This window comes from Lampetra planeri, chromosome 79, assembly GCF_965212315.1.
Source record: "Lampetra planeri chromosome 79, kcLamPlan1.2.h2, whole genome shotgun sequence".
Taxonomy (NCBI): Eukaryota; Metazoa; Chordata; class Hyperoartia; order Petromyzontiformes; family Petromyzontidae; genus Lampetra; species Lampetra planeri.
In genome coordinates, this window is record NC_136184.1 from 1,234,601 (window position 1) to 1,258,827 (window position 24,227).

A 24,227-nucleotide genomic window follows, 5' to 3' on the forward strand; every position below is an offset into this window, starting at 1 on the left:
GTGTGTTTGTGTGTCAGTGTTTGTGTGTGTCAGTGTGTGTCAGTGTTTGTGTGTGTCAGTGTGTGTGTCAGTGTTTTCGTGTGTCAGTGTGTGTGTCTTTTGTCTCTGTGTGTCAGTGTGTGTGTGGATTTTGCCTGTGTGTGTCAGTGTGTGTGTGTCTTTGAGTGGGGAGTGGTAGTGTAGCGGTGAGCGCGATGCGCTATAAGCCCGGCAACCCGGGTTCGATACCCGATCATGGCCAACACCACCATTGACGATTATCTGAACCGGGCCTCCCCTCGGTCGGCTCAGCCTCAAAATGAGTACCTGGTGCGGTGTGTAAACATCGCCACTGGGGAGACAAAGGCGGTCGGGCGTGGTGTTGGCCACCCACCCCCTCGTGTACTGTTCCGGCCTTCATAGGTGCTCACTAATAGCACTTGCCGCCACAGTATGTTAAGGCTATACGGGGGATCTTTGTCAGTGTGTGTGTCAGTGTGTGTGTCAGTGTGGGTGTCAGTGAGTGTGTGTATATGTGTAGTGGTGGTGTTGACGTGCGCCGACTGTGACAGTGATGGATCACGGGGCGGCGCGGGGTGCGGGGTTGGGCACGCGTTGTGGGCGTGGTGTGGACGCGCGCGCCGGGAGTGACAGATGACGGGGCGGCGCGGCGTGGGTGGTGAGGCACGCTGAGATGTGGGAAAACAGGATCGTAGCCAGCGCCCAGTGATTGGTCGAATAGGATGGGTGCTCGCAGCGACGTCCGCAGGTGGGGTATAAAGGGGGACGCGCGAGAGCACTCAAGGAGAGTTACCCAGTTGAAGACCAGAAGACGGAGCTGAAGACCTAGTGCCCCGAGACCCCTAGTCCCGCCGTCCTTGTAGGGACCGGGGCCCTGTGTGGCTCGGAGGCGAGACTGTGGGACCCGGGGTCCGACGCCCACGTGGGTCGGGCTGGGGACCCACAGTCAAGACGGACACCCCGGGCAGGGAGTGTCCCGAGTAGCTCAGTGGGCGTTAGTCGCCAGGGTAGCTAAGTGGGTGTTGGTCACCCGAGTAGCTCAGGGGCGTTAGTCGCCGAGTAGCTAAGTGGGTGTTTGTCACCCGAGATACTAAGTGGGTGTTTGTCACCCGAGATACTAAGTGGGTGTTTGTCACCCGAGTAGCTCAGTGGGCGTTAGTCGCCAGGGTAGCTAAGAGGGTGTTAGTCGCCAGGGTAGCTAAGAGGGTGTTAGTCACCCGAGTAGCTCAGTGGGCGTTAGTCGCCAGAATAGCTCAGTGGGCGTTAGTCGCCAGGGTAGCTAAGAGGGCGTTAGTCGCCAAGGTAGCTAAGAGGGTGTTAGTCACCCGAGTAGCTCAGTGGGCGTTAGTCGCCAGAATAGCTCAGTGGGCGTTAGTCGCCAGGGTAGCTAAGAGGGTGTTAGTCGCCAGGGTAGCTAAGAGGGCGTTAGTCGCCAGGGTAGCTAAGAGGGTGTTAGTCACCCGAGTAACCAAGTGGGTGTTAGTCACCCGAGATACTAAGTGGGTGTTAGTCACCTGTGAACGAGTTTGGTAAAATAAAAGAGTGTGTTACCCGTGAAGTCGTCTCCCGCCGAGTTACTACACTACATATGTGTGTGAGCTTGTGTGTGAGTGTGACTGTGTGTGCCAGTGTGTCTGTGTGTGTGTCTGTGTTTCAGGAAAGGGCGGTCCTGCACGGATGCCATGTTTTCTGTTCGTCTGCTACAGCAGAGGTGGAGGGAATTCCAACAAGACCTACATCTCTGCTTTATTGACCTGGTCAAGGCCTATGATACCATCAGTAGGCCTGGGCTCTGGGTTGTTCTTCGTGCTTTCGGAGTCCTTGACCCTCTGCTCACGATCATTAAGGACCTTCATGATGGTGAGCGGGCCTGAGTAAAACTACGTGGCCGGGAGTCGGAGCCATTCCCTCTACACCTTGGGGTGCAACAGGGATGACCTCTGGCTCCAACATTATTTAACATCTATTTTCACCACGTAGTTCGTGAGACCTTCAATAACTGTACCGGAGGAATTTCCATCTAGTACAGATATAATGGGAGGCTGATCGATGCCCGGATGCGGTCAAGAAATGGCTCAATATTGCTCAACCATGTTATGTATGCCGATGATCTGGTGATTGCTACTCACTCAGAGGAGGAGTTGGAGGCGCTGCTGCTAAACCTGGAGCTTGCCACCAAGAGGTGGGCCTTACCATCAGCCCCACCAAAACTAAGCACCTGCTAGGGTATTTTGTACCATCGGACACTCCATCCCCACAACTCCCAATCGGTGATGGGGCATTTGTGGAGGGAGTGGAGAGTTTCCCATACCTTGGCAGTGTGCTCATGACCGGCTCTGGTTTAACAGCAGAGGTCTCACTCCGAATCAGTCTAGCGGCAATATCTTTTCATCGGTTGCGTCACGCTGTGTGGAAGCTACCTGGTCTGTCGCTCCGCACGATGCTTCGGGTCTTTTCCGCCATAGTCATTCCCTCCCTTCTCTACACTTGCGAAACGTGGACCCCCCGAATGGAACATCTTCGCCGGTTAGAAACATTTAGGCTGGCCTGCCTACGATCCATGCTGGGTTTAACCAGGCTGGGTTATGTAAGGAGCTCACACATCCTTGAAAGATCTGGACAAAGTCCCATCGGTGAGCTCCTCCGGCAGGCAAGGCTGCGTTGGCTGGGCCATGTAGCCCGCATGCCAAGCCACCGCATGCCTAAACAGCTTTTGTTCGGCCAGATCGAGGGGGCTAAACGGGCGCGGCACGGGCTAGAGAAGAGATGGAATGATGTGTTACAGGAAGATGTGGGACTGAGTGGACTTGCCAATGACCGGTGCCAGCGGTTTCAAGATCGGCCTCTGTGGAGGAGGCTCGTGAAGGACGCTGCTGGGCAGTTGGAGGCAGTCGCCCTCCAACAACAACGGAGGGCGGAGGAGCGACGCTCACAACAACGAGCGGAGCGCCGGGTGGTTAAAGCACAGCAAGTTGGCACAGTAGGGGGCACAGGTGGTGCATCAGCCACTCATCTCAGTCAGTCGATCCGTGGCACTTGGGTCTGCCCCGTGACCTCCTGCCAGCGGGCATTCGACACTTCACGTGGCCTCAAGGTGCACATAGCCTGGCATAAGCGTCGTGGTGACGTCACCGCCACTTAGTGGCGAATGTCGGTTGTTGTTGTTGTGTCAGTAGTAGTGCAGCTACTAACCCGGCGACCCGAGTTCGATTCCCGCTGACGGCCATAACCACCAGTCACGATTATCTGAACCGGTCCTGGGCCTCCCCTAGGTCTACTCAGCCTCAAATAAGTACCTGGTGCGGTGTATAGTAAACATCGCCACTAGGGAGACAAAGGCGGACGGGCGTAGTGCTGGCCACCCTCCCCCTCGTGTGCCACAGTGCCGACCTTCATAAGCGCTACTAATCGCTACTAACAGCACTTGCCCCAACAGTCCGTTAATGCTACACGGGGGATCTTTGTATTTCTGCGAGTGAAAATTGGTGATGCTGTAGCTGCTGCTTTTAATGATGATGCTGCTGCTGATGATGCTCATGATGCTACCGCTGACGATTCTGCTGATGATGTTGGTGATGCTCAGGATTCTGCTGATGCTGCTGCTGTTGATGATAATGCTGCTGATGATGATGATACTGCTGCTGATGATGCTGCTGATGATACTGCTGATGTCGCTGATGATGATACTGCTGCTGCTGTTGATGATGCTGCTGATGCTGATACTGCGGCTGATGGTACTGCTGCTGATGACACTGCTGCTGATGCTGCTGTTGATGATGCCAGATCCACGTGACCCCACTCTAAGCCGCTTTTGTGGAGCTTATAATGCGTGACAGGGGCCAGGGTAGCTTCTGAAACGATAAATAATAGTATTAAAGTGAATCACCTCAGGCGAATGATTAGTTTTTTTTATCATTTTGTGATAATTATTTTATTATATTTTGAAGTATTGTTTAATATTTTGTAACATTTTTTAATTTTTGATACATTAGGCATTTTTTTATAGCATTTTTATTTATTAAGTTTGAAAAATATATTTTTTTGACAATTTTTCGATGTGTTTGATACATTATTATTTATTGGTTTTATTATTTTATGACAAAAAAAATAAAATTGTATTACTGTTTTTTAAATTATTTTCATAACATTTATTATACATTTTAAAACATCTTTTGACTATTTAAAAAAATATTTGTTTTTACTATTTTTTTTATCTTGTGATTATTTTTTGACTATTTTGTGATTATTTTTTTTATTATTTTGTGATTTTTTTTTTTTGATTATTTGTGCGTGAAAATTTGTCGTGAGCGATTTTGCTTCTGATTTTCTTTTTACCTTTATTCGGGTGTGTTTTGTGAATTGTGTTTGTGTATTGTGTTGTGTATGTTCTGTATTGTTTGTGCATTGTCTGTGTATTGTATTGTGCGTTATATTACAGTGTGCATTGTGTTTGTGTACTGTGTATTGTGTAGTGCGTATTGTGTTGTGTATTGTGTGTATTGTGCTTGTGTAGTGTGTATTGTGTAGTGTGTATTGTTTGTGTATGGTTTGTGTATTGTTGTGTTTGTGTTGTAACGTTCTGGGACCAGTCCGCGCACGCTACAAAGAGCTTTACAAATAATCGGATTTCCCCTGCTGCGATATAAACAAATATCCCGATAATAGTAAAATAATAATTTATATGTTATTATAATATAAATAACATAAAAATCACCTGACTCCCGCCATATTTCGGACTATTTATTTTATACTGTAGGTGAGCAATCCGATGATCTGTAAAGCTCTTCATTCACAGATGTCCAGTTAGTCGACCTCGGCGTTGTCCACGCAAGCTCCCCGCTAATCCATATGGCGGGGGTCAGGATGGGGGAGGGAAGGGGGGGGACTAGTGGGGGGTTGTGGGGGGGGGTACCACCCCTAGGTCCACTCGGCTTGAAATGGGGGTGGGGGTCACGTGACGTTAGTGCGTGGTAGCGGTCAGCGCAACGAACCTGGCGACCCGACTTCGATTCCCGCTCACAGCCAACACCAGTGACGAGTATTTAAACCGTTCCCGGGCCTCCCCTAGGTCGTCTCAGCCTCAGATGAGTACCTGGTGCGATGTGTAAAAGCATGACCACTGGGAAGACAAAGGCGGCCGGGCATGGTGCTGGCCACCTATCCCCCTTGTGTGCCACATTGCCGGCCTTGGTGGGTGCTCGCTAACAGCGCCCGCCCCAACAGTCTGTTCAGGCTATACGGGAGATTTATTTCTTTGTACTCCACCACCATTCACTGCTATTAAACATCGGCATAGGGGGAGACAAAGGTGGCCAGGCTTGGGGTGCATCGTGGTACTGTACCACCCACCCCCCTCTGTGTGTACCACAGTAGCGGCCTTCATAGGCGCTGCTGCTACTCGCTACTAACAGCACTTGCCTACATCACCGTGTAGGCTACCTGGGGGAGCTTTGCCTTTGTTACGTGAAAGCAATAGATTATCACAACCACCGCAACCATCACTATAACAACTACAACAGCCGAAACACAACCGCATCACCAACATCACCACCGCCACCACCATCATCACCATCACCCTCATTACCTCCATCACCACCATCAACAATATCACCACCACCATCACTAACACCTCCACCATCAGCACTACCATCACCAAAATCACCACCACAACTACCCTCACCATCACCACCATCTGCGCGTGGACAAAGAGTAAGGCTTACCGGAAAGCCGGAGACACGAGGAGACGCAGAGGCAGAGCCCAGGAGACGCGTGGAGACAGAGGGAGACACGGAGGGGAGACACGGAGGGGAGACAATCAGAGACACTGGGAGACAGGGGGAGACACAGGGGGGAGAGAAACACTGGGAGACGGGGGAGACACAGGGGGGGAAGGAGACACCGGGAGACAGGGGGAGATACGGGGGGATGAAGACAGGGGGAGACACGGGGAAAGGGATTGGGAGACAGGGGGAGACACGGAGGGGAGACGTGGTGGGGAGACGTGGTGGTGAGACAATGAGAGACACTGGGAGACAGGGGGAGACACAGTGGGGAGGAAGACACTGGGAGGCACTGGGAGACAGGGAGAGACACGGAGGGGAGACACGGAGGGGAGACACGGGGAGAGACACGGAGGGGAGACGTGGTGGGGAGACAATGAGAGACACTGCTAGACAGGGGGATACACTAAGAGACAGGGGAGACACGGAGAGACACAGAGAGACACTGATAGACCCTGCGCGGATTCAGCACCGCGGGCCGTGGACAGCGCGGCGCATGCGCATTGTGCGCCCCGCCTCGGGCTGCGTGGGGGGAGCGGGGGGGGTTCAGGGGAGATGGAGTTTCAGTGTGTGCGTGTGTGTCAGTGTGTGTGACACTGTCTGTGTGTGTGTCAATGGAGGTGTCTTTGTGTGTGTCAGTGTCTGTGTGCGTGTGAAAGTGGCTCAGTGTGTGTCTCAGTGTGTGTGTCTCTTTGCATGTGTGTGTCTTTGTCTATGTGTGTGTCTGTGTGTGTCAATGTGTGTCAGTGCATGTGAGTGTGTGTCATTGTCAGTGTGTGTTTCTTTATGTTTGTGTCAGTGTGTATGTGTGTGTGTGTCAGTACACATACATATTGACACGCAAAGACAAAGATCCCCCATTTAGCCTTAACAAACTGTAGGGGCAAGTGCTGTTAGCGAGCACCAATGAAGGCCTGCACGGCACACGAGGGGGTGGGTGGCCAGCACCACGCCCGGCCGCCTTTGTCTCCCTAGTAGCGAAGCTGACACACAGCACTCTGTACTCATTTGAGGTTGAGTCGACCTAGGGCAAGCCCAGAACCGGTTCGGATAATCGTCGCTGGTGTTGGCCGTGCGCTAACCACTACGGCACCGCTCCCCACACACACACTGGCGCACACACACACACTTACATAAAGGCAAATAAACGAACACACTGACACACACATTGACACAGACACTGACACAAAGACACACATACACACACAAACTGACACACACACTGACACCAACACACTGACACACACAAATACACTAACGCACTAACCACTAACACTCACACTGACTGACACAAAGAAACACACACGTGCATACACACTGACACGCACAAAGACACTGACACACACAAAGACACTGACACTCACACACACGAAGACGCTGACACACACACTGGAAGTGACACACACAATGACACAATAACACACACACAGACCGGTGCAGAGGCACAGAAGAATCAGCAAACACAGCTGATGGCAACTCCTCCCCTCTCCCATTCACACACGCGTGTCTGTGTGTACGCGTGTGTGTGTACGTGTGCGTGCTCGTTTGTGTACGTGTGTGTGTACACGTGTGTGTACGTGTGTACGCGTGTGTGTACGAGTGTTACGTGTGTGTACATGTGTGTGTGTGTGTATGTGTGTGCGCGTGTGATGTGTACGTCTGATGTGTACACGGGTGTGTACGTGTATTGTATATATGTGTGTCTGTGTATTTGTGCGTGAGTGGAGAGCAGTAGTGTCGCCGTTAGCGCACTGCGCTACGAAACCCTGCCACCCCAGTTTGATTACCTCTCACATCCAACACCAGTGACGACTATTTGAACCGGTCCTGGGCCTCCCCGAGGTCGATTCAGCCTCAAACGAGTACCTGGTACGATGTGTAAAAGCATCACCACTGGGGAGACAAAGGCGGCCGGGCGTGGTGCTGGCCACCCACTCCCTCGTGTGCCATACCGGCCTTCATATGTGCTGCTACTCGCTACTAACAGCACTTGCACCAACAGTCTGTTAAGGCTACACAGGTGAGCTTTGTCTTTGTGGTTGTAATTGTTGTGATGGATGTGATGGTTGTGATGGTTGTGATGATGGATGTAATGGATGCGATGGTATTTATTGTTGTTATGCAGTTGGAGGCAGTTGCCCTCAAGCATCAGCCGAGGGCAGAGGAGCGACGCTCACAACAGTGAGTGGAGCGCCGGGCCGATAAAACACAGCGAGTTGTACCTAGCCTGGCACAGCAGTCAACCCATGGCACCAACAGGGTCTATCCCGTGACCTCCTGCAGCTAGCCTGGCACAGCAGTCAACCGATGGTACTTGGGTCTGTCCCGTGACCTCTTCCTCCTGCACCTAGCTTGACACAGCAGTTAACCTATGGTACCTGGGTTTGTCCCGTGACCTCCTCCTGCACATAGCCTGGCACAGCAGTCAACCAATGGCACCTGCAGGATCTGTTCCGTGACCTCATCCAGCACATAGCATGACACAGCAGTACATTTATGATACCTGGGTCTGCCCCGTGACCTCTTCCCTCTGCACCTAACCTGGCACAGCCGTTAATCCATGGTACCTGCAAGATCTGTTCCGTGACCTCCTGCACCTAGCCTGGCACAGCAGTCAAGCCATGGTACCGAGGTCTGTCCGGTGACCTCCTGCCAGCTGGCGTTCGACACTTCACGTGCCGTAAAGTACACCCAGCCCGGCACAAGCACCGTGGTGCCGTCACCGAACGGTGGTTGTTGTATGACACATCCAGCACTGGGGAGACGAAGGCGGCAGGGCCACACTTTGCCCAGATGCCCAATTGAGCTATCTGAGGGGGGGGGGGGTAGACATCTGCTAGGCGTAGATGAATGAATGAGTCGGGGGTGGGGTGAGTAGGTGGGTGAGTGGGTGGGTGAGTGGGTGGGTGAGTGAGTGGGTGAGTGGTGGGATGAGTGGTAGGGTGAGTGATGGTCACGTGATCTCCCGAGCTCTTTATCCGCTCAGCAGATGGGCGACAGATGGGGGAGGGGGTTACACACGTGACCAAGGCTCGCCCCTCTCCTCCCATGGGACCCACGTGATCCACCCCCCTCCCCAAGAGAACCCACGTGACCATCCCCCTCTCCATCTCCCCCTTCCCCCCACGGCACCAACATGACAAATCCCCTCTCCCCTCATCCCCCCTCCCCCCCAGGTGACCCACGTGACAAATTTCCCCTCCCTCTCCCGGTGACCCACGTGACAAATCTTCCTCCCCCTCCATTCCCCCCTTCCCCCCACCAGGTGACCCACGTGACAAATTCCCCTTTCCCTTCCAGGTGACCCACGTGACAAATCCCCCCCATGTGACCCACGTGACACCCCCCCCCCCTTCCCCCCCACGTGACAAATCCCCCATACCCCTCATTCCCCCCCAGGTGACCTACGTCACAAATCTCCCCTCCACCCATCCCCCCCCCCCAGGTGACCCACGTGACAAATCCCCCCCCCCATTCCAAATTTCCCCTCACAGGACCCACGTGTCAAATCCCCCATCCCTCCCCAGGTGACCCATGTGATGAAGCCCCCCCCCACAGACCCCCACGCGCTTTACGACAGCGAGTAGCTGCCGAATCTCCTTTACGGCAGCGACGGTCGTCATGGCGACGAAGTAAGCGGCCTAGTAGCTTAGGCTAGAAGGTTTTTAACTTTGTAAAATATTTATTTTAGTTTAATCCAGAACTAAAACTGGGAGACACGGGGATAGGGTTCCCAATCGAGAGTCTGACACGGGTCACCAATATGATAGACGTCGAATGTAATACGAAGCGAATAGAACCAATGGGAGAGAAATCTGAGCAAAAAAAATCGTGTCGATTTTTTTATTGTCAACAATTTCACGGTTTTATTATTAAAGCGAATATGTCGTGGGGAAAAGAGGGAGTCTGTGTAAGGGCCACGACGGCGGTTTAAAATAAAAATAAATAAATCACTAGGCCCCGATCGGGACCACGGTCTTGCCTCGTCTCCCTGGGCGGGTTGGAGTCTCGGGCCCCGCGGAGGCGCCATGGCTGAGCGCGGGGTCGCCGAGGCCGAGACAACGAAGCCCGGGTGAGTTGAAGAGCTTTATAGCTCATCGGGTTTCTCTTCCAGGCCAAATGAGAGTGAATGAGTGTGACTGTGAGCGTGTGACTAAATGAGTGTGAGAGTGCGCGTGTGAATGAATGAGTGTGAGAGTGCGCGTGTGAATGAATGAGTGAGAGTGAATTATTGTGAGAGTGAATGAGTGTGAGCGTGTGAATGAATGGGTGTGAGAGTGAATGAGTGTGAGGGTGTGAATGAATGAGTGTGAGAGTCGGTGAGTGAGAGAGTTTGAATCAATATGTGAGTGAGTGAATTAGTGTGAGAGTGAATGTGCGTGAGAGTGAGTGTGTGAATCAATGAGTGAATACGTGAGTGATTGAATGAGTGTGAGAGTGCGCGTGTGCGTGAATGAGTGATTAAGTGTGAGAGTGAATGTGTGATTGAATGAGTGAGAGTCAATGAGTGAGTGCGTGAATTAGTGTGAGAGTGAATGAGTGAGAGAGTGATTGAATGAGTTAGTGTGAATGAGTGATTCAATGATATTGTGAGTGTGTGAATTAGTGCGTGATTGAATAAGAGTGCGAATGAGTGAGAGTGAACGAGTCAATGTCTGAATGAGTGTGATTGCGCGCGTGAATGTGTGAGAGTGAGTGTGTGAATGAGTGTGAGTGTATGAATAAGTATGAGAGTGAATGAGTGTGAGAGTGCGCGTGTGAGTGAATGAGTGATTGATTGTGGGAGTGAATGAGAGTGTGTGTGAATGAGTGAGTGAGAGTGACTTGAATATATGCATGTATGTTGAACTTCTTCCGCACCGTACGTATCCAACCTTGCTGATCGGAAGTGCGGGAGGACAGAAAACTAAACACAACAAGAAGCAGTTCTAAATAGATGAGTTCTCAATGTAGTTGTGTATAGTGTATTGCAGGGGTCCTCAAACTTTTTAAACAGGGGGCCAGTTCACTGTCCCTCAGACCGTTGGAGGGCCGGACTATAGTTAAAAAAAACTATGAACAAATTCATATGCACACTGCATATATCTTATTTTGAAGTGAAGAAACAAAACGGGAACAAATACAATATTTAAAATGAAGAACAAGTAAAGTTAAATCAACAAACTTGCCAGTATTTCAATGGGAACTATGGGCCTGCTTTTGGCTAATGAGATGGTCAATGTCCGGTTCCATATTTGTCACTGCTAGTCGTAACAAGTGATGCAAGTGTGCATCCGTTAGTCTAGATCTGGTTGGAGATTTCAAATGTTTCATTCTGGAAAAAGTCTGTTCACAGACATAAGTGCTGCCAAAGATGGTTGCCATTTTGAGTGCATGGTTCCTGAGATGAGGATATGTCTCAGAGGGGAGAGATGCATAGAAATTATGAAGGCTGCTTGACTTGAATGCGTCTTTCAGAGAGTCACAATTCTGCAGTTCAGCCAGTTCCATTTGGTAAATTGTATCCACATTTTCAATGTCAATAGAAAATGGGTTACGGAAAAGCTGTATCTCCTGTTCATGGAGATGAAGCTCTTTAAATCTAAATTGGAACTCCTTTTGCAATTTTTCCAGTGAATCCACACATGTTTTGTTTGGGAATTGCAACCAATGGTTTTTCCGCTAACAGATTTTGAGTTGTGGGGAGATGGCAGAAGTTTTCCTCCTTAACTTGTTTGATGAGGAGGCCTAATTTTACTTCAAATGCTTTGACATGTGATTGCATATCACAGAGGAGCTTCCCCTTTCCTTGAAGTTGCACATTGAAACTGTTGAGTAGCTCCGTTACATCTGTCAGAAAGGCAAGGTGCCATTTCCATTCTGCATCATTGAGCTCTGGTACTTCTTTGTTTTTTGAAAGCAGAAAAGCTGTAATCTGTGGAAGTAAGTCATAGAAACGTTTCAAAACTCTCCCTCGACTCAGCCAACGGACTTCTGTGTGGTACAGAACATCTTCATAGTCAACATTTAGTTCAGACAGAAATTCCTGAAATTGTCTGTGGTTTAGTGCATGAGCTCTAATGAAGTTAACACAAGATACCACAATTTTCATAACAGAGTTCCACTTCAGTGATTTACTACACAGCGCTTGTTGGTGGATGAGGCAGTGTATGGCTATTGGATGAGAATGGTTATGTTTGTCCATCTCTTGGTTAATGCGAGCAATTACTCCTTTCTTAGACCCCACCATGCTAAGAGCACCATCAGTTGTCACACTCGCTAGTTTAGCCCAATTCAGCTCCAAACGATTCACAGTTTGGCAAACCTTTTCATAGATATCCTCTCCTGTAGTTGTTCCTTTGATGCTTTGCAGTGCAGCAGGCTCTTCTGTGACTTCGAAATAGTCATTCATCCCACGAATAAAAATTAGAAGTTGTGCAGAATCACGAACATCATTGCTTTCGTCGAGTGCCAAGGAAAAATAGGAAAGTTTTTTTGTGGAGTTTTACAAATGCTGATGCAATTGTCTCCCATTTCTTCAATCCTCCGTGTAATTGTAGGTCCTGAAAGACTCACTGTACTAAATAAATCGGCCTTCTCTGGACACATCTCTTTGGCAACAGAAAGAAGGCATTCTTTAACAAATTCTCCCTCCACGAATGGTCTGCCAGTGCACGCTATTAGCTTGGCAACTTGAAAACTTGCTCGCAGTGATGAAATATTTAGCTGCTTCTACTTCACAAAAGTATTTTGCTGAGTTGTTAATGTATTTTTCAGTTTTAATATTTTATCTTTTCTCACTTCTCCGACCAAACAATCATATTTATCTTTATGTTGAGTTTTATAGTGTCGACGTAAATTGTATTCTTTGAACACAGACACTATATTCTGGCATATCAGACACACAGCTCTTTCCTTGTACTGCATGAAAAAGTAATCATAAGTCCACTGTTCTTTGAATATCCTACACTCCGAGTCAATTTTTCTCTTTCTTGACATCAGTTTCCTAGGGAGTCAAAATTGCTATTAGTAAAATACCAATATATATACAGCGCTACAAAAACAATTTCCCAGCAATAACTTTGCCCACACAGAGACATACAGACTGCACTGCCCATCAATGCAGTCTGATTGGGGGAACTCCGCTTTTACCCCAGGCTCACACTGGTGCGGGTGCCATTAAAAAGTTAATTACACCTGCAGTTTTGTTCACAGATCGCAGTACATCCCCAGCACACAGGAATATCACTGGGAGTGTAGCCGAGGGGCAAGTGAGGGAGCTGAGGGAGGGAGAGCCAGTCAAGCGCAGCCAGGGGAGGGCTGGCAGCCTTAGGCCTTGGGGGCAAGTCCAGTCAATTGGCCCATTGAACCATTCACCAGCGCAGCCCAATGAGTGCCCACCGCCGCAGCTCAATCAGTGCCCACCGCCGCAGCTCAATCAGTGCTCACCAGCGCAGCCAAATCAGTGCTCGTCACCGCAGCCCAATCAGTGCCCACCACCGCAGCCCAATGAGTGCTCACCACCGCAGCCCAATTAGTGCTCACCAGCGCAGCCCAATTAGTGCTCACAAGCGCAGCCCAATTAGTGACCATGGGCCAGATAAATGTCCTCGGCGGGCCGCATGTGGCCCGCGGGCCGTAGTTTGAGGACCCCTGGTGTATTGTTTAATAGTGTAGTGTATAGTAGTGCAGTGTGTAGTAGTGTAGTGTATCGTAAGTGTAGTGTATTGTAGTGTAGTGCATAGTGTTTAGTCGTGCTGTGTGTAGTAGTGTAGTGTATAGTGGTGTAGTGTGTAGCAGTGTAGTGTATGTATTCTCTTACCTATGAAATTCATTTTCTGTCCGTCCGTCCATCTGTCTGCGCACGCGCGCTTGCGAGGGATTGGGCTCTCAAACGGTGGGGTTTATGTGAAAATAATTGTCCAGGTACCACGCCGTAAGCCCCGCGGTTGGAAAGTGCTATTTCCTTTTCCCGTCCGTCACCTTGAAATTCGTTTAAATAGCGCTTTTTTGCAAGTTATATATTTATAAAATTCGTTACACTTTTATTTATTTATTTCCCTTCACCGCTCGGGGTGACACAACGCAGCAAACTGTGTATGCGCACAATGTTCATCACGGTTAGCCCCGAGCAACCCACACACGATCGGCACAAATTTTCATTCGCGTTAAACATGCAACTAAAACACACAAAACGCTGAGGTTGTTTGTTCACAGTGATGTCCTCTTCTCCCCACCCCACCCCAATGCGTCCTGTTACTACTATAGAGCCCCTAGATATTATTATAGCGCTTACATAGTATTATTGTAGCGCGGCCGGGGTGAGCGGCCAATCCTCAGCCTGCCAAGATGACACCTTGGCCGGCTGCGCACTCTAAGCGAGGACGGGGGGCTCTGCACGGGACTAGGCCTCACCACGGCAATCCAATATCTGACCCCCAGGAACAGGTTTGCAGATTTCCTGAGCATTTCTGTGAAGTCCTAGGGGAGGGGAAATCCCTCGACATGGGAAACATCGTGGGACAAAGTGGGGATAACCCTGCGGAGGCTGCAGTGCCCAAATATTTGAAGAAGTCACCCCCTGTGAGTGGCTGGCTGAGGTACCATCTGTTGAGGAAGTACTAAAGGCGATCCAGAGTCTGAGACCAGGAAAGGCACCGGTCAGAGATGATCTCCCAAGCGAAATACTGAGGGAGGGTGGCGTTTGTGCACAGACTGCCCTACATGACATCATAACAACAGTCTGGACCACTGGATGGGTTCCGCAGTACTTAAAGGATGCCCTGGTGGTCCCCCTTTTTAAGAAGGGGGATCGCACGGACTATAACAACTACAGGGGCATCTCACTCATCAGTGTGCTGGGAAAGGTCCTGGCAAGGATTATTCAACATTGCCTTGCTAGGCACGCTGAGGAGAGGCTTGCAGAGCCTCAATGTGGTTTCAGGAAAGGGCGGTCCTGCACGGATGCCATGTTTTCTGTCCGTCTGCTACAGCAGAGGTGTAGGGAATTCCAACAAGACCGACATCTCTGCTTTATTGACCTGGTCAAGGCCTATGAGACCATCAGTAGGCCTGCGCTCTGGGTTGTTCTTCGTGCTTTCGGTGTCCGTGACCCTCTGCTCACGATCATTAAGGACCTTCATGATGGTGAGCGGGCCTGGGTAAAACTACGTGGCCGGGAGTTGGAGCCATTCCATGTACACCTTGGGGTGCGACAGGGATGTCCTCTGGCTCCCACATTATTTAACATCTATTTTGGCCTTCAATAGCTGTACCGGAGGAATTTCCATCTGGTACAGATATAATGGGAGGCTGATCGATGCCCGGGTGCGGTCAAGGGATTGCTTCCTATTTTTCAACCATGTTATGTATGCCGATGATCTGGTAATCGCTGCTCAGGATTTGGAGGCACTGCTGCTAAACCTGGAGCTTGCCACTAAGAGGTGGGGCCTTACCATCAGCCCCACCAAAACTAAGCACCTGCCAGGGTATTTTGTACCATCGGACACTCCACCCCCTAAACTCCCAATTGGTGATGGGGCAGTTGTGGATAGAGTGGAGAGTTTCCCATATCTGGGCAGTGTGCTTATGACCGGCTCCGGTTTAACAGCAGAGGTCTCGCTCCAAATCAGTCGAGCAGCATTATCATTTCATCGGTTGCGTAACGCTGTGTGGAAGCTACCTGGTCTGTCGCTCTGCACGAAGCTTCAGGTCTTCTCGGCCACAGTCATTCCCTCCCTTCTCTACGCTTGCGAAACGTGGACCCCCCTAATGGAACATCTTCGCTGGTTAGAAACATTTAGGCTGGCCTGCCTACGATCCATCCTGGGTTTAACCAGGCTGGATTGTCTGAAGAGCTCACAAATCCTTGAAAGATCTGGACAAAGTCCCATCGGTGAGCTCCTCCGGCAGGCAAGGCTGCGTTGGCTGTGCCATGTAGCCCGCATGCCAAGTCACGGCATGCCTAAACATCTTTTATTCGGCTAAACGGGTGCAGCATGGGCTAGAGAAGAGATAGAGTGATGTGGTACGGGAGGATGTGGAGCTGAGTGGACTTGCCGATGACTGGTACCAGTGGTGTCAAGATCGGCCTCTGTGGAGGAGGCTCGTGAAGGACGCTGCTGGGCAGTTGGAGGCAGTCACCCTCCAGCAACAACAGAGGGCGGAGGAGCGACGCTCACAACAACGAGCGGAGTGCCGGGTGGCTAAATTACAGCAAGTTGGCACAGTAGGCGGCAAAGGTGGTGCATCAGCCACTCATCTCAGTCGACCCGTGGCACCTGGGTCTGCCCCGTGACCTGCCAGCGGGCGTTCGACACTTCACGTGGCCTCAAGGTGCACATAGCCTGACACAAACATCGTGGTCACGTCACCGCCACTTAGTGTCGAATGGCGGTTGTTGTGTGTGCGTGTTTAGTGTTTGCGTAGACAACTAAGATTTTACAATTTAAATAGTACATTTCTTAATATTTATGTCTGTCTAAGTACATGTGTGCATGTGAGTCGATGTGTGTGTGTGGCTTCATGTGAGCGTCTTAGTCCATTTCTTTGTGTGTGTGTACGTGCATGTGTGTGTGTGAGTCGATGTGTTTGTGTGTGTCAGTCCATGTGTGTGTGGCTCCATGAGAGTGTGTAAGTCCATTTCTTTGTGTGTGTATGTAGGTGCATGTGTAGTGACATATGACGTCACTACTGTGTCAGGTCTGTATACACATGACATTACTGCCATGTTGGGTCTGTATGCGTGGCGTCACTGCCTGTTCGGTATGGAGGCTGTTGGCGGGTGCCATGGGGGTTGTGTCAGGCCGTGGCACTTCGAGTGACCCCGGCTGGACACGTGACCGGATTCAAGAGGGGTCCGCGGACCCTGGGGGTCACGTGGTCAGGGAGTGGAGCCTTCTCGTGGGTTCGAGAAGGGGGGTGTGGTCAAGGTCTGGCCGACCACGCGGAGAGGTTTATCAGTGGGCTGAGCGCGCAGAGCTGGGCTGTTGGTGCCTGGGATGAAGCCGTCGTATGAAGACTCTGATGAAAGAAGCCTCCAGTCATCGTGGCCAAGCAGAAGCCCTCCTGGCTTGGCCACGCCAAGTAGTACCCGAGTATTAGTGAGAGTAGGATGGTGGTCACCACCTTATGTGTAGGGTGTGTTGCAGTTGTGTTGCAGTTGTATTAAATAAAGTGTTGCCTCCACATGAGTGTAAGTGCCTCTATCGAACCATTACGCATGTGTGTGTTAGTCCATGTGTGTGTGTAACTCCATGTGTGTGTAACTCCATGTGTGTGTATCTAAAGTCGATGTCTGTGTGTGTGGGTCAATGTCTGTGTGTGTAGGTCGATATGTGTGTCTGTCTTTTTTGCCCGGGCAACACCGGGTACTTACCGCTAGTAGGAATATATAGCAGTGTAGTGTATAGTGTATTGGATCGTAGTTTATAGTATAGTGTATAGTCGTGTATTGTATAGTAGTGTATAGTATAGTGTATAGTAGTGTAGTTTATAGTAGTGTATCGAAGTGTAGTGTGTAGTAGTGTCATTTATAGTAGTGTGCAGTAGTGTAGTGTGTCATAGTGTAGTATATAGTGTATTGTATAGTAGTGTATAGTTTAATTGTGTGTAGTAATGTGTAGTGTATAATAGTGTGTAGTGTATAGTTTATAGTAATGTGTAGTATATAGTGTATTGTATGGTAGTGTAGTGTATTGTGTAGAAATGTATAGTAGTGTAGTGTATAATGTAGTAGTTTTATAATAGTGTGTAGTGTATAGTAGTGTGTGTGTATACGTTGAACTTCTTTAGCACCGTACATAGCCAAACCAAACTAAACAGTTCTAAAGAAACAAGTTGTCAATCGAGATTATGTAAACAATGATGATGATGACCTGCGAGTGAAATGCAGGCAGCAGCAGGAGGAGGAAGAGGTGGAGGAGGAGGTGGAGGAGGTTCCGGTGGAGTTGGTGAGGGAGAGGGAAGTTCAGTGGCTCAGAGTCCTCTCCGACTGGGACGGGTGGATGGGCGCTCGGCCTGGCAAGGTGAGGGTGAAGCACACCCTGAAGGGGTGGGTCTGTGGGTGGGTGGGTGAGTGGGGGTGGGTGAGTGGGGGTGGGTGAGTGGGGGTGGGTGAGTGGGGGTGGGTGAGTGGGTGAGTGGGGGTGGGTGAGTGGGTGAGTGGGGGTGGGTGAGTGGGTAAGTGGGGGTGGGTGAGTGGGTAAGTGGGGGTGGGTGAGTAGGTGAGCGAGTGGGTGGGTGGGTGGGTGAGTTTGTGAGTGGGTGGGTGAGTGAGCGAGTGAGTGAGTGGGAGAGAGAGGAGAGGTGGGCTGATGATGAGTGAATACTTGAGTGGGTGAGTGGGTGAGTGTGTGGGTGGGTGGGTAAGTTAGTGAGTGAGTGAATTAATGGGTGAGTGAGTTGTTGAGTGGATGACTGGGTGGGAGCGTGTGTGAGTGAATGCATGAGTGAGTGAGTGTGTGAGTGAAAGGATAAGTGCGTGGGTGAGTCGGTGTATAGGTATGTGGGGAGCGGTAGTGTAGCAGTTAGCGCGCCATGCTACGAACCCGAGTTTGATTCCTGCTCACGGCCAACACCAGTGACAATTATCTGCACCAGTCTTGGGCCTTCCCAAGGTCGACTCAGCCTCAGATGAATACCTGGTGCATTGTGTAGTAAACATCGCCACTAGGGAAACAAAGGCGGCCGGGCGTGATGCTGGCAACTCACCCCCTCGTGTGCCACAGTGCCGGCCTTTATAGGTGCTGCTCGCTAACAGCACTTGCCTCTACAGCACTGTTGAGGCTAAACGGGGGATCTTTGTATGTGTGTGAGTGTGTACATAGGTGCTGCTACTCGCTACTCACAGAACTTGCCCCAACAGTCTATTAAGGCTACACGGGGAATATTTATGTGTTTGTGTGTACATAGACACTACTCGCTACTAACAGCACTTGCCCCAACAGGTCTGTAGAGGCTACATTGAGGATCTTTGTCTCTGTGTGTGAGTGTGTGTCAGTGTGTACATAGGTGGGTGCTACGCGCTATCAACAGCACTTGCCCCAACAGTCTCTTAAGGCTGAACGGGGGATCTTTGACTCTGCGTGTGTGTGTCAGTGTATACGTATTCGCTGCTACTCACTACTAACAGCAGTTTAACATGTAGGCTTTCGCAACCCATATTATCCATAATAGAGGGGTTTTTTAATTAGGTTAGATTGCGTAAATATAAATGTTGTGTTGTTAAACCCGCCACCACCCGACACGGCCGATTAGTAAGGTTTGTCACGTAAGCAAAACGTACCAATTCGTTACTAGTTGAGCACTAACCGGTTGCGAGTTGGAGAGTCAACCCACAACATGTGTGCGTACTAAACAGCTCTTGCCCCAACAGGACTGTTGAGGCCACACGGGGGATCTTTGTCTCTGTGTCTGTACAGGTTCGTGAACTCTGCAGACTGGGAGTGCCCAACTCTCTGCGGGCGCGTGTTTGGCTCTTTATGACGGGAGCCAGGACTCGCATGCAACGGAATCCGGGAAAGTTCCAGGTGACGTGAGCATGCGTGCGTGTGTGTGTGTGTGTACGTACGTGTGTGTGTGTGTACGTACCTGTGTGCGTGTAGCGGTTAGCATGCTGCGCTACGAACCCAGTGTCTCAAGTTCGATTCCCATTCACGGCCAAAACCAGTGACGAGTATCTGAACCGGTCCTGGGTCTCCCCTAGGTCGATTCAGACTCAAATGAGTACTTGGTGTGATGTGTAACATTGCCACTTGGGAAGCAAAGGCGGCCGGGCGTGATGCTGGCAACCCACCCCCTCGTGTGCCACAGTGCCTGCCTTCATAGGTGCTTGCTAACAGCACTTTCCCCAACAGTCTGTTCAGGCTATACGGGGGATCTTTGCGCTTATAGGCTGTGTTGGCTGGGTCATGTAGCCCGCATGCCCAGCCACAGCATGCCCAAATAGCTTTCGTTTGGCCGAATAAAGGGGGATAAATGGGCACGGCATGGGCTAGAGTAGAGATGTACTAATGCTGTACGAGAGTATATGGAGATGAGTGGACTTGCCGACGAGTGGTATCAGCTGTATCAAGATCGGCCTCTGTGGAGGAGGCTCATGAAATACGCTGCTGATGGGCAATTGGAGGCTGTCGCCCTCCAGCAACAGCGGAGGAAAGAGGAGCGATGCTCCCAATGACGAGCAGAGTGCTGAGTGGCTAAAATACAGCAAATTGGCACAGCAGTGGGCACAAGTGGTGCATCAGCCAGTCATCTCAGTCAGTCGACCAATGGCACCTGGGACTGTCCCGTGATCTCCTACCAGCAGGCAATCAACACTTCACGTAACCTTAGAGTGCACATGGCCTGGCACAAGCACCATAGTGATGTCACCGCCACTTAGTGGCAAACAGCAATTATTGTTGTTGTATATTTGTGTCTGTGTATATCATGGGGAGCGGTGGTGTCCACTTAGTCCTTCATTCAGCTGTCCACTCAGCTGTCCACTGGGCTGTTCAATCAGTCCTCCACTCAGCTGTCCACTCAGCTGTGCACTCAGCTGTCCACTCTGTCTTCCACTCAGCTGTCCACTCTGTCCTCCACTCAGCTGTCCACTCAGTCCTCCACTCAGCTGTCCACTCTGTCCTCCACTCAGCTGTCCACTCAGCTATCCACTCGGCTGTCTACTCAGTCCTCTCCTCAGCTGTCCAGTCAGCTGTCAACTCAATCCTCCACTCAGTCCTCCACTCAGCTGTCCACTCAGTCTTCCACTGACCTATCCACTCAGTCCTCCACTCAGCTGTCCACTCTGTCCTCCACTCAGCTGTTCATTCTATCCTTGGTGTCTCCGCAGGAGCTTGCGTCTGCGCCGGGCGACCGGCGTTGGGTGGAGGCGATCGAGAGAGACGTCCACCGGCAGTTCCCCTCGCACGAGATGTTCACCACCATGGGTGGATATGGGTATGTAGTGGTGGTGTTGACGCGCGCCGACTGTGACAGTGATGGATCACGGGGCGGCACGGGGTGCGGGGTTGGGCACGCGTTGGGGGCGTGGTATGGACGCGCGCGCCGGGAGTGACGGATGACGGGGCGGCGCCGCGTGGGTGGTGAGGCACGCTGAGATGTGGGAAAACAGGATCGTAGCCAGCGCCCAGTGATTGGTCAAATAGGATGGGTGCTCTCAGCGACGTCCGCAGGTGGGGTATAAAGGGGGACGCGCGAGAGCACTCGTGGTGGTTAACCAGTTGAAGATCGAAGACGGAGTTGAAGACATAGTGCCCCGAGACCCCTAGTCCCGCTGTCCTTGGAGGGACCGGGGCCCTGTGTGGCTCGGAGGCGAGACTGTGGGACCCGTGGTTCGACGCCCACGTGGGTCGGGACTGGGGGACCCACAGTCGAGACGGACACCCCGGCGGGGTGTGTCCAGAGTAGCTCAGTGGGCGTTAGTCGCCAGAGTAGCTAAGTGGGTGTTGGTCACCCGAGTAGCTCAGTGGGTGTTTGTCACCCGAGTAGCTCAGTGGGCGTTAGTCGCCAGAGTAGCTCAGTGGGCGTTAGTCACCCGAGTAGCTAAGTGGGTGTTAGTCACCCGAGTAACCACGTGGGTGTTAGTCACCCGAGTAGCTAAGTGGGTGTTAGTCACCCGAGTAACCACGTGGGTGTTAGTCACCCGAGTAGCTAAGTGGGTGTTAGTCACCCGGGTAACCAAGTGGGTGTTAGTCACCCGAGTAACCAAGTGGGTGTTAGTCACCCGAGATACTACAGTGGGTGTTAGTCGCCTGTGAACCGAAGTTGGTGAAATAAAGAGTGTGCTACCCGTGAAGTCGTCTCCCGCCGAGTTACTACATTACAGGTACATGCACACACTCATACACCTACACACACCTACAAAAAAAACACAAAGGTCCCCCGTTTAGCATGTAACAGACTTTTGGGGAAAGTTCTGTTAGCGAGCACCTATGAAGACCGGAATGGCACACCAAGGGGGTGGGTGGCCAGGACCACTCCCGTCCGCCTTTGTCTCCCCAGTGGTGATGTTTCCACACCTCACCAGGTATTCATTTGAAGGTGACCTAGGGGAGGCCCAGTACCAGTTCAAATAATCTTAACTGGTGTTGGCCGTGAGCGGGAATCGTACCCAGGTCGCCAGGTTCGTAGCGCAGTGCGCTAACCACTACGCTACCGCTCCCCAGACACACACCCACACAACAACAACTGGCATTTTCCACTAAGTGGTGGTGACGTCACCATGGCACTTGTGCCAGGCTAAGTGCACTTTAAGGCCACATGAAGTGTTGAACACCCGGAGGCAGGAGGTCACGTTACACACCCAGGTGCCATGGGTTCACTGACTGAGATGACCGGCTGATGCACCACCTCTATTCCCTGCAGCAGCGCAGTTCAGCAGCAGCGCCTCCAACATCTCCTCTGAGTGAGCAGCAATCACCAGATCATCGGCGTACATAGCATAGTTGACCAAGAGGGAGCCATTCTTTGACCGCACCCAGGCATCGATCAGCCTTCTATTGTATCTGTACCAGATGGAGATTCCTCCAGTACAGCTATTGAAGGCTTCACGAACTATGTGGTCGAAATAGATGTTAAATAATGTGGGAGCCAGAGGACATCCTGTCGCACCCCAAGGTGTACAGGGAATGGTTCCGACTCCCGGCCACGTAGTTTTACCCGCTCACCATCATGAAGGCCCTTAATGATTGTGAGCAGAGAGTCAGGGACTCCGAAACACGAAGAACAACCCAGAGCCCAGGCCTATTGATGGTATCATAGGCCTTGACCAGGTCAATAAAGCAGAGATGTAGGTCCTGTTGGAATTCCTTATACCTCTGCTGTAGCAGACGGACAGATAATATGGAATCATTGGGGCTCCGCAAGCCTCTTCTCAGCGTGCCTGGCAAGGCAATGTTGAATAATCCTCGCCAGGACCTTTTGTGTAGTAGTGCAGTGTATAGTAGTGTCCTGTGTAGTAGTGTAGTGTATAGTCGTGTAGTGTAAAGTACTTTATTGTAGTATATAGTGTAAACTAAAGTAGTGTCGTGTTTAGTAGTGTCGTGTGTAGTGTATCGTCGTGTAGTGTGTCGTGTATATTAGTGTCGTGTTTAGTGTATAGGACTGTAGTGTATACAGTGTTGTGCGTAGTATAGTGTATCGTGTAGTGTTTTATTACTGTTGTATAGTATATAGTGCAGTGTATTGTAGTGTAGTGTGTAGTCGTGTAGTATAGAGTAGTGTCATGTATAATAGTCTGTATGTACATTTAACTTCTTTGACACTGTACGTCACCAACCGTGATAATCGGAGGTGCATGGGAAGGACAACAAACTAAACACAGCAACAAGCAGTTGTAAAGAAACGAGTTGGCACGGGGGAGAGTTGTCTCAATGTAGTATCGTGGTGTAGTGTATCGTCGTGTATAGTAGTGTAGCACAGTATAGTGAGTAGTGCATTGTGTAATGGATTGTAGGGTAGTGTGTAGTATTGTCCAGTGTAGTAGTGTAATGTATAATAGTGTAGTGTATAGAGTAGTGTATTGTATAGTGCATGTATGTAGGTACTGTATAGTAGTGTAGTGTGTAGTGTATAGTTTCGTAGTATAGCATATAGTGTAGTGTATAGTATTAAAGTGTAGTATAGTGCAGTGTATCGTAGAGTAGCATAGTTTAGTATAATGAGTAGTGTAGTGTGTAGTATTGTACAGTGTAGTAGTGTAGTGTATAGTAGTGTGTAGTTTATAGTATAGTAGTAAAGCGTTTAGTGTAGTGTATAGTACTGTAGTGTAGCATATAGTGTAGTGTATAGTGTAATAGTGTTGTATGTAGTGTATAGTAATGTAGTGTAATGTGTAGTGTATAGTACTGGAGTGTATAGTGTAGTGTATAGTATTGTAGTGTAGTATATAGTGGTGTAGCGTATAGTGGAGTGTGTAGTATTAGTGTAGTGACGTAAATGGAGTCACTATGGCGTTTAGCGCCAGCTACTGTCACAAGAGTGGAACTGTGCGTCTTGAGCCTCTCTCTGGCACCAGAGTAGGCATGGCATGGAAGCGGGCCGTAGGGGGCATGATTCTGGTGACGGTCAGAGAGCGGGCAAGAGAGGACGTGACATGGGTGAACTCGAGAGGGCGCGTGACCGGGACAGGGTAGCGAGGGGGCTCAAAGGGTGGCTTGAGGGGCACGTGATGCTCGGTCGAGAACCCTCTGGTGAGATCCAGAAGGGGCGTGGCCGAAGGTGGAGCGAGGCCACGCTTGGGAGCATAAAAGGGAGGTCCCGAGAGCAATCGCAGCTGTCTGTTGGAATGGAACCCATCGGTGCTACGTCTCTTTGATCCTCGGTCCTCGGTCTTTACGCTTGGCATCGTGGGTCAGGCAGTGTGTTACTGACTAACCCGGTTATGTAGTTACCTCATTGTGGTCTAGTTAACTGTGTAGTTATCACCTATATGTAGAACCCGTTGTTACATTTAAGTAGTAGCCT

At 50.5% G+C, this 24,227-nt stretch overlaps 1 protein-coding gene across 4 annotated transcripts in view; it reads left to right on the forward strand.

Moving 5' to 3' along the window:
* Positions 1–9,370: 9,370 nt before the first annotated feature.
* LOC144738263 (TBC1 domain family member 10A-like) overlaps positions 9,371–24,227 on the forward strand; it is a 41,580-nt gene continuing 26,723 nt past the window's right edge. For 3 of the 4 annotated variants that reach the window (XM_078621275.1, XM_078621276.1, XM_078621280.1), the window contains exons 1-4: positions 9,371–9,852; positions 17,653–17,785; positions 19,181–19,288; positions 20,593–20,699. In XM_078621275.1, coding sequence (XP_078477401.1) covers positions 9,809–9,852; positions 17,653–17,785; positions 19,181–19,288; positions 20,593–20,699 — 392 coding nt within the window. In that variant the 5' untranslated portion in view covers positions 9,371–9,808. The remainder of the gene's footprint in view (positions 9,853–17,652; positions 17,786–19,180; positions 19,289–20,592; positions 20,700–24,227) is intronic. The other variant, XM_078621277.1, reaches the window with a different exon arrangement.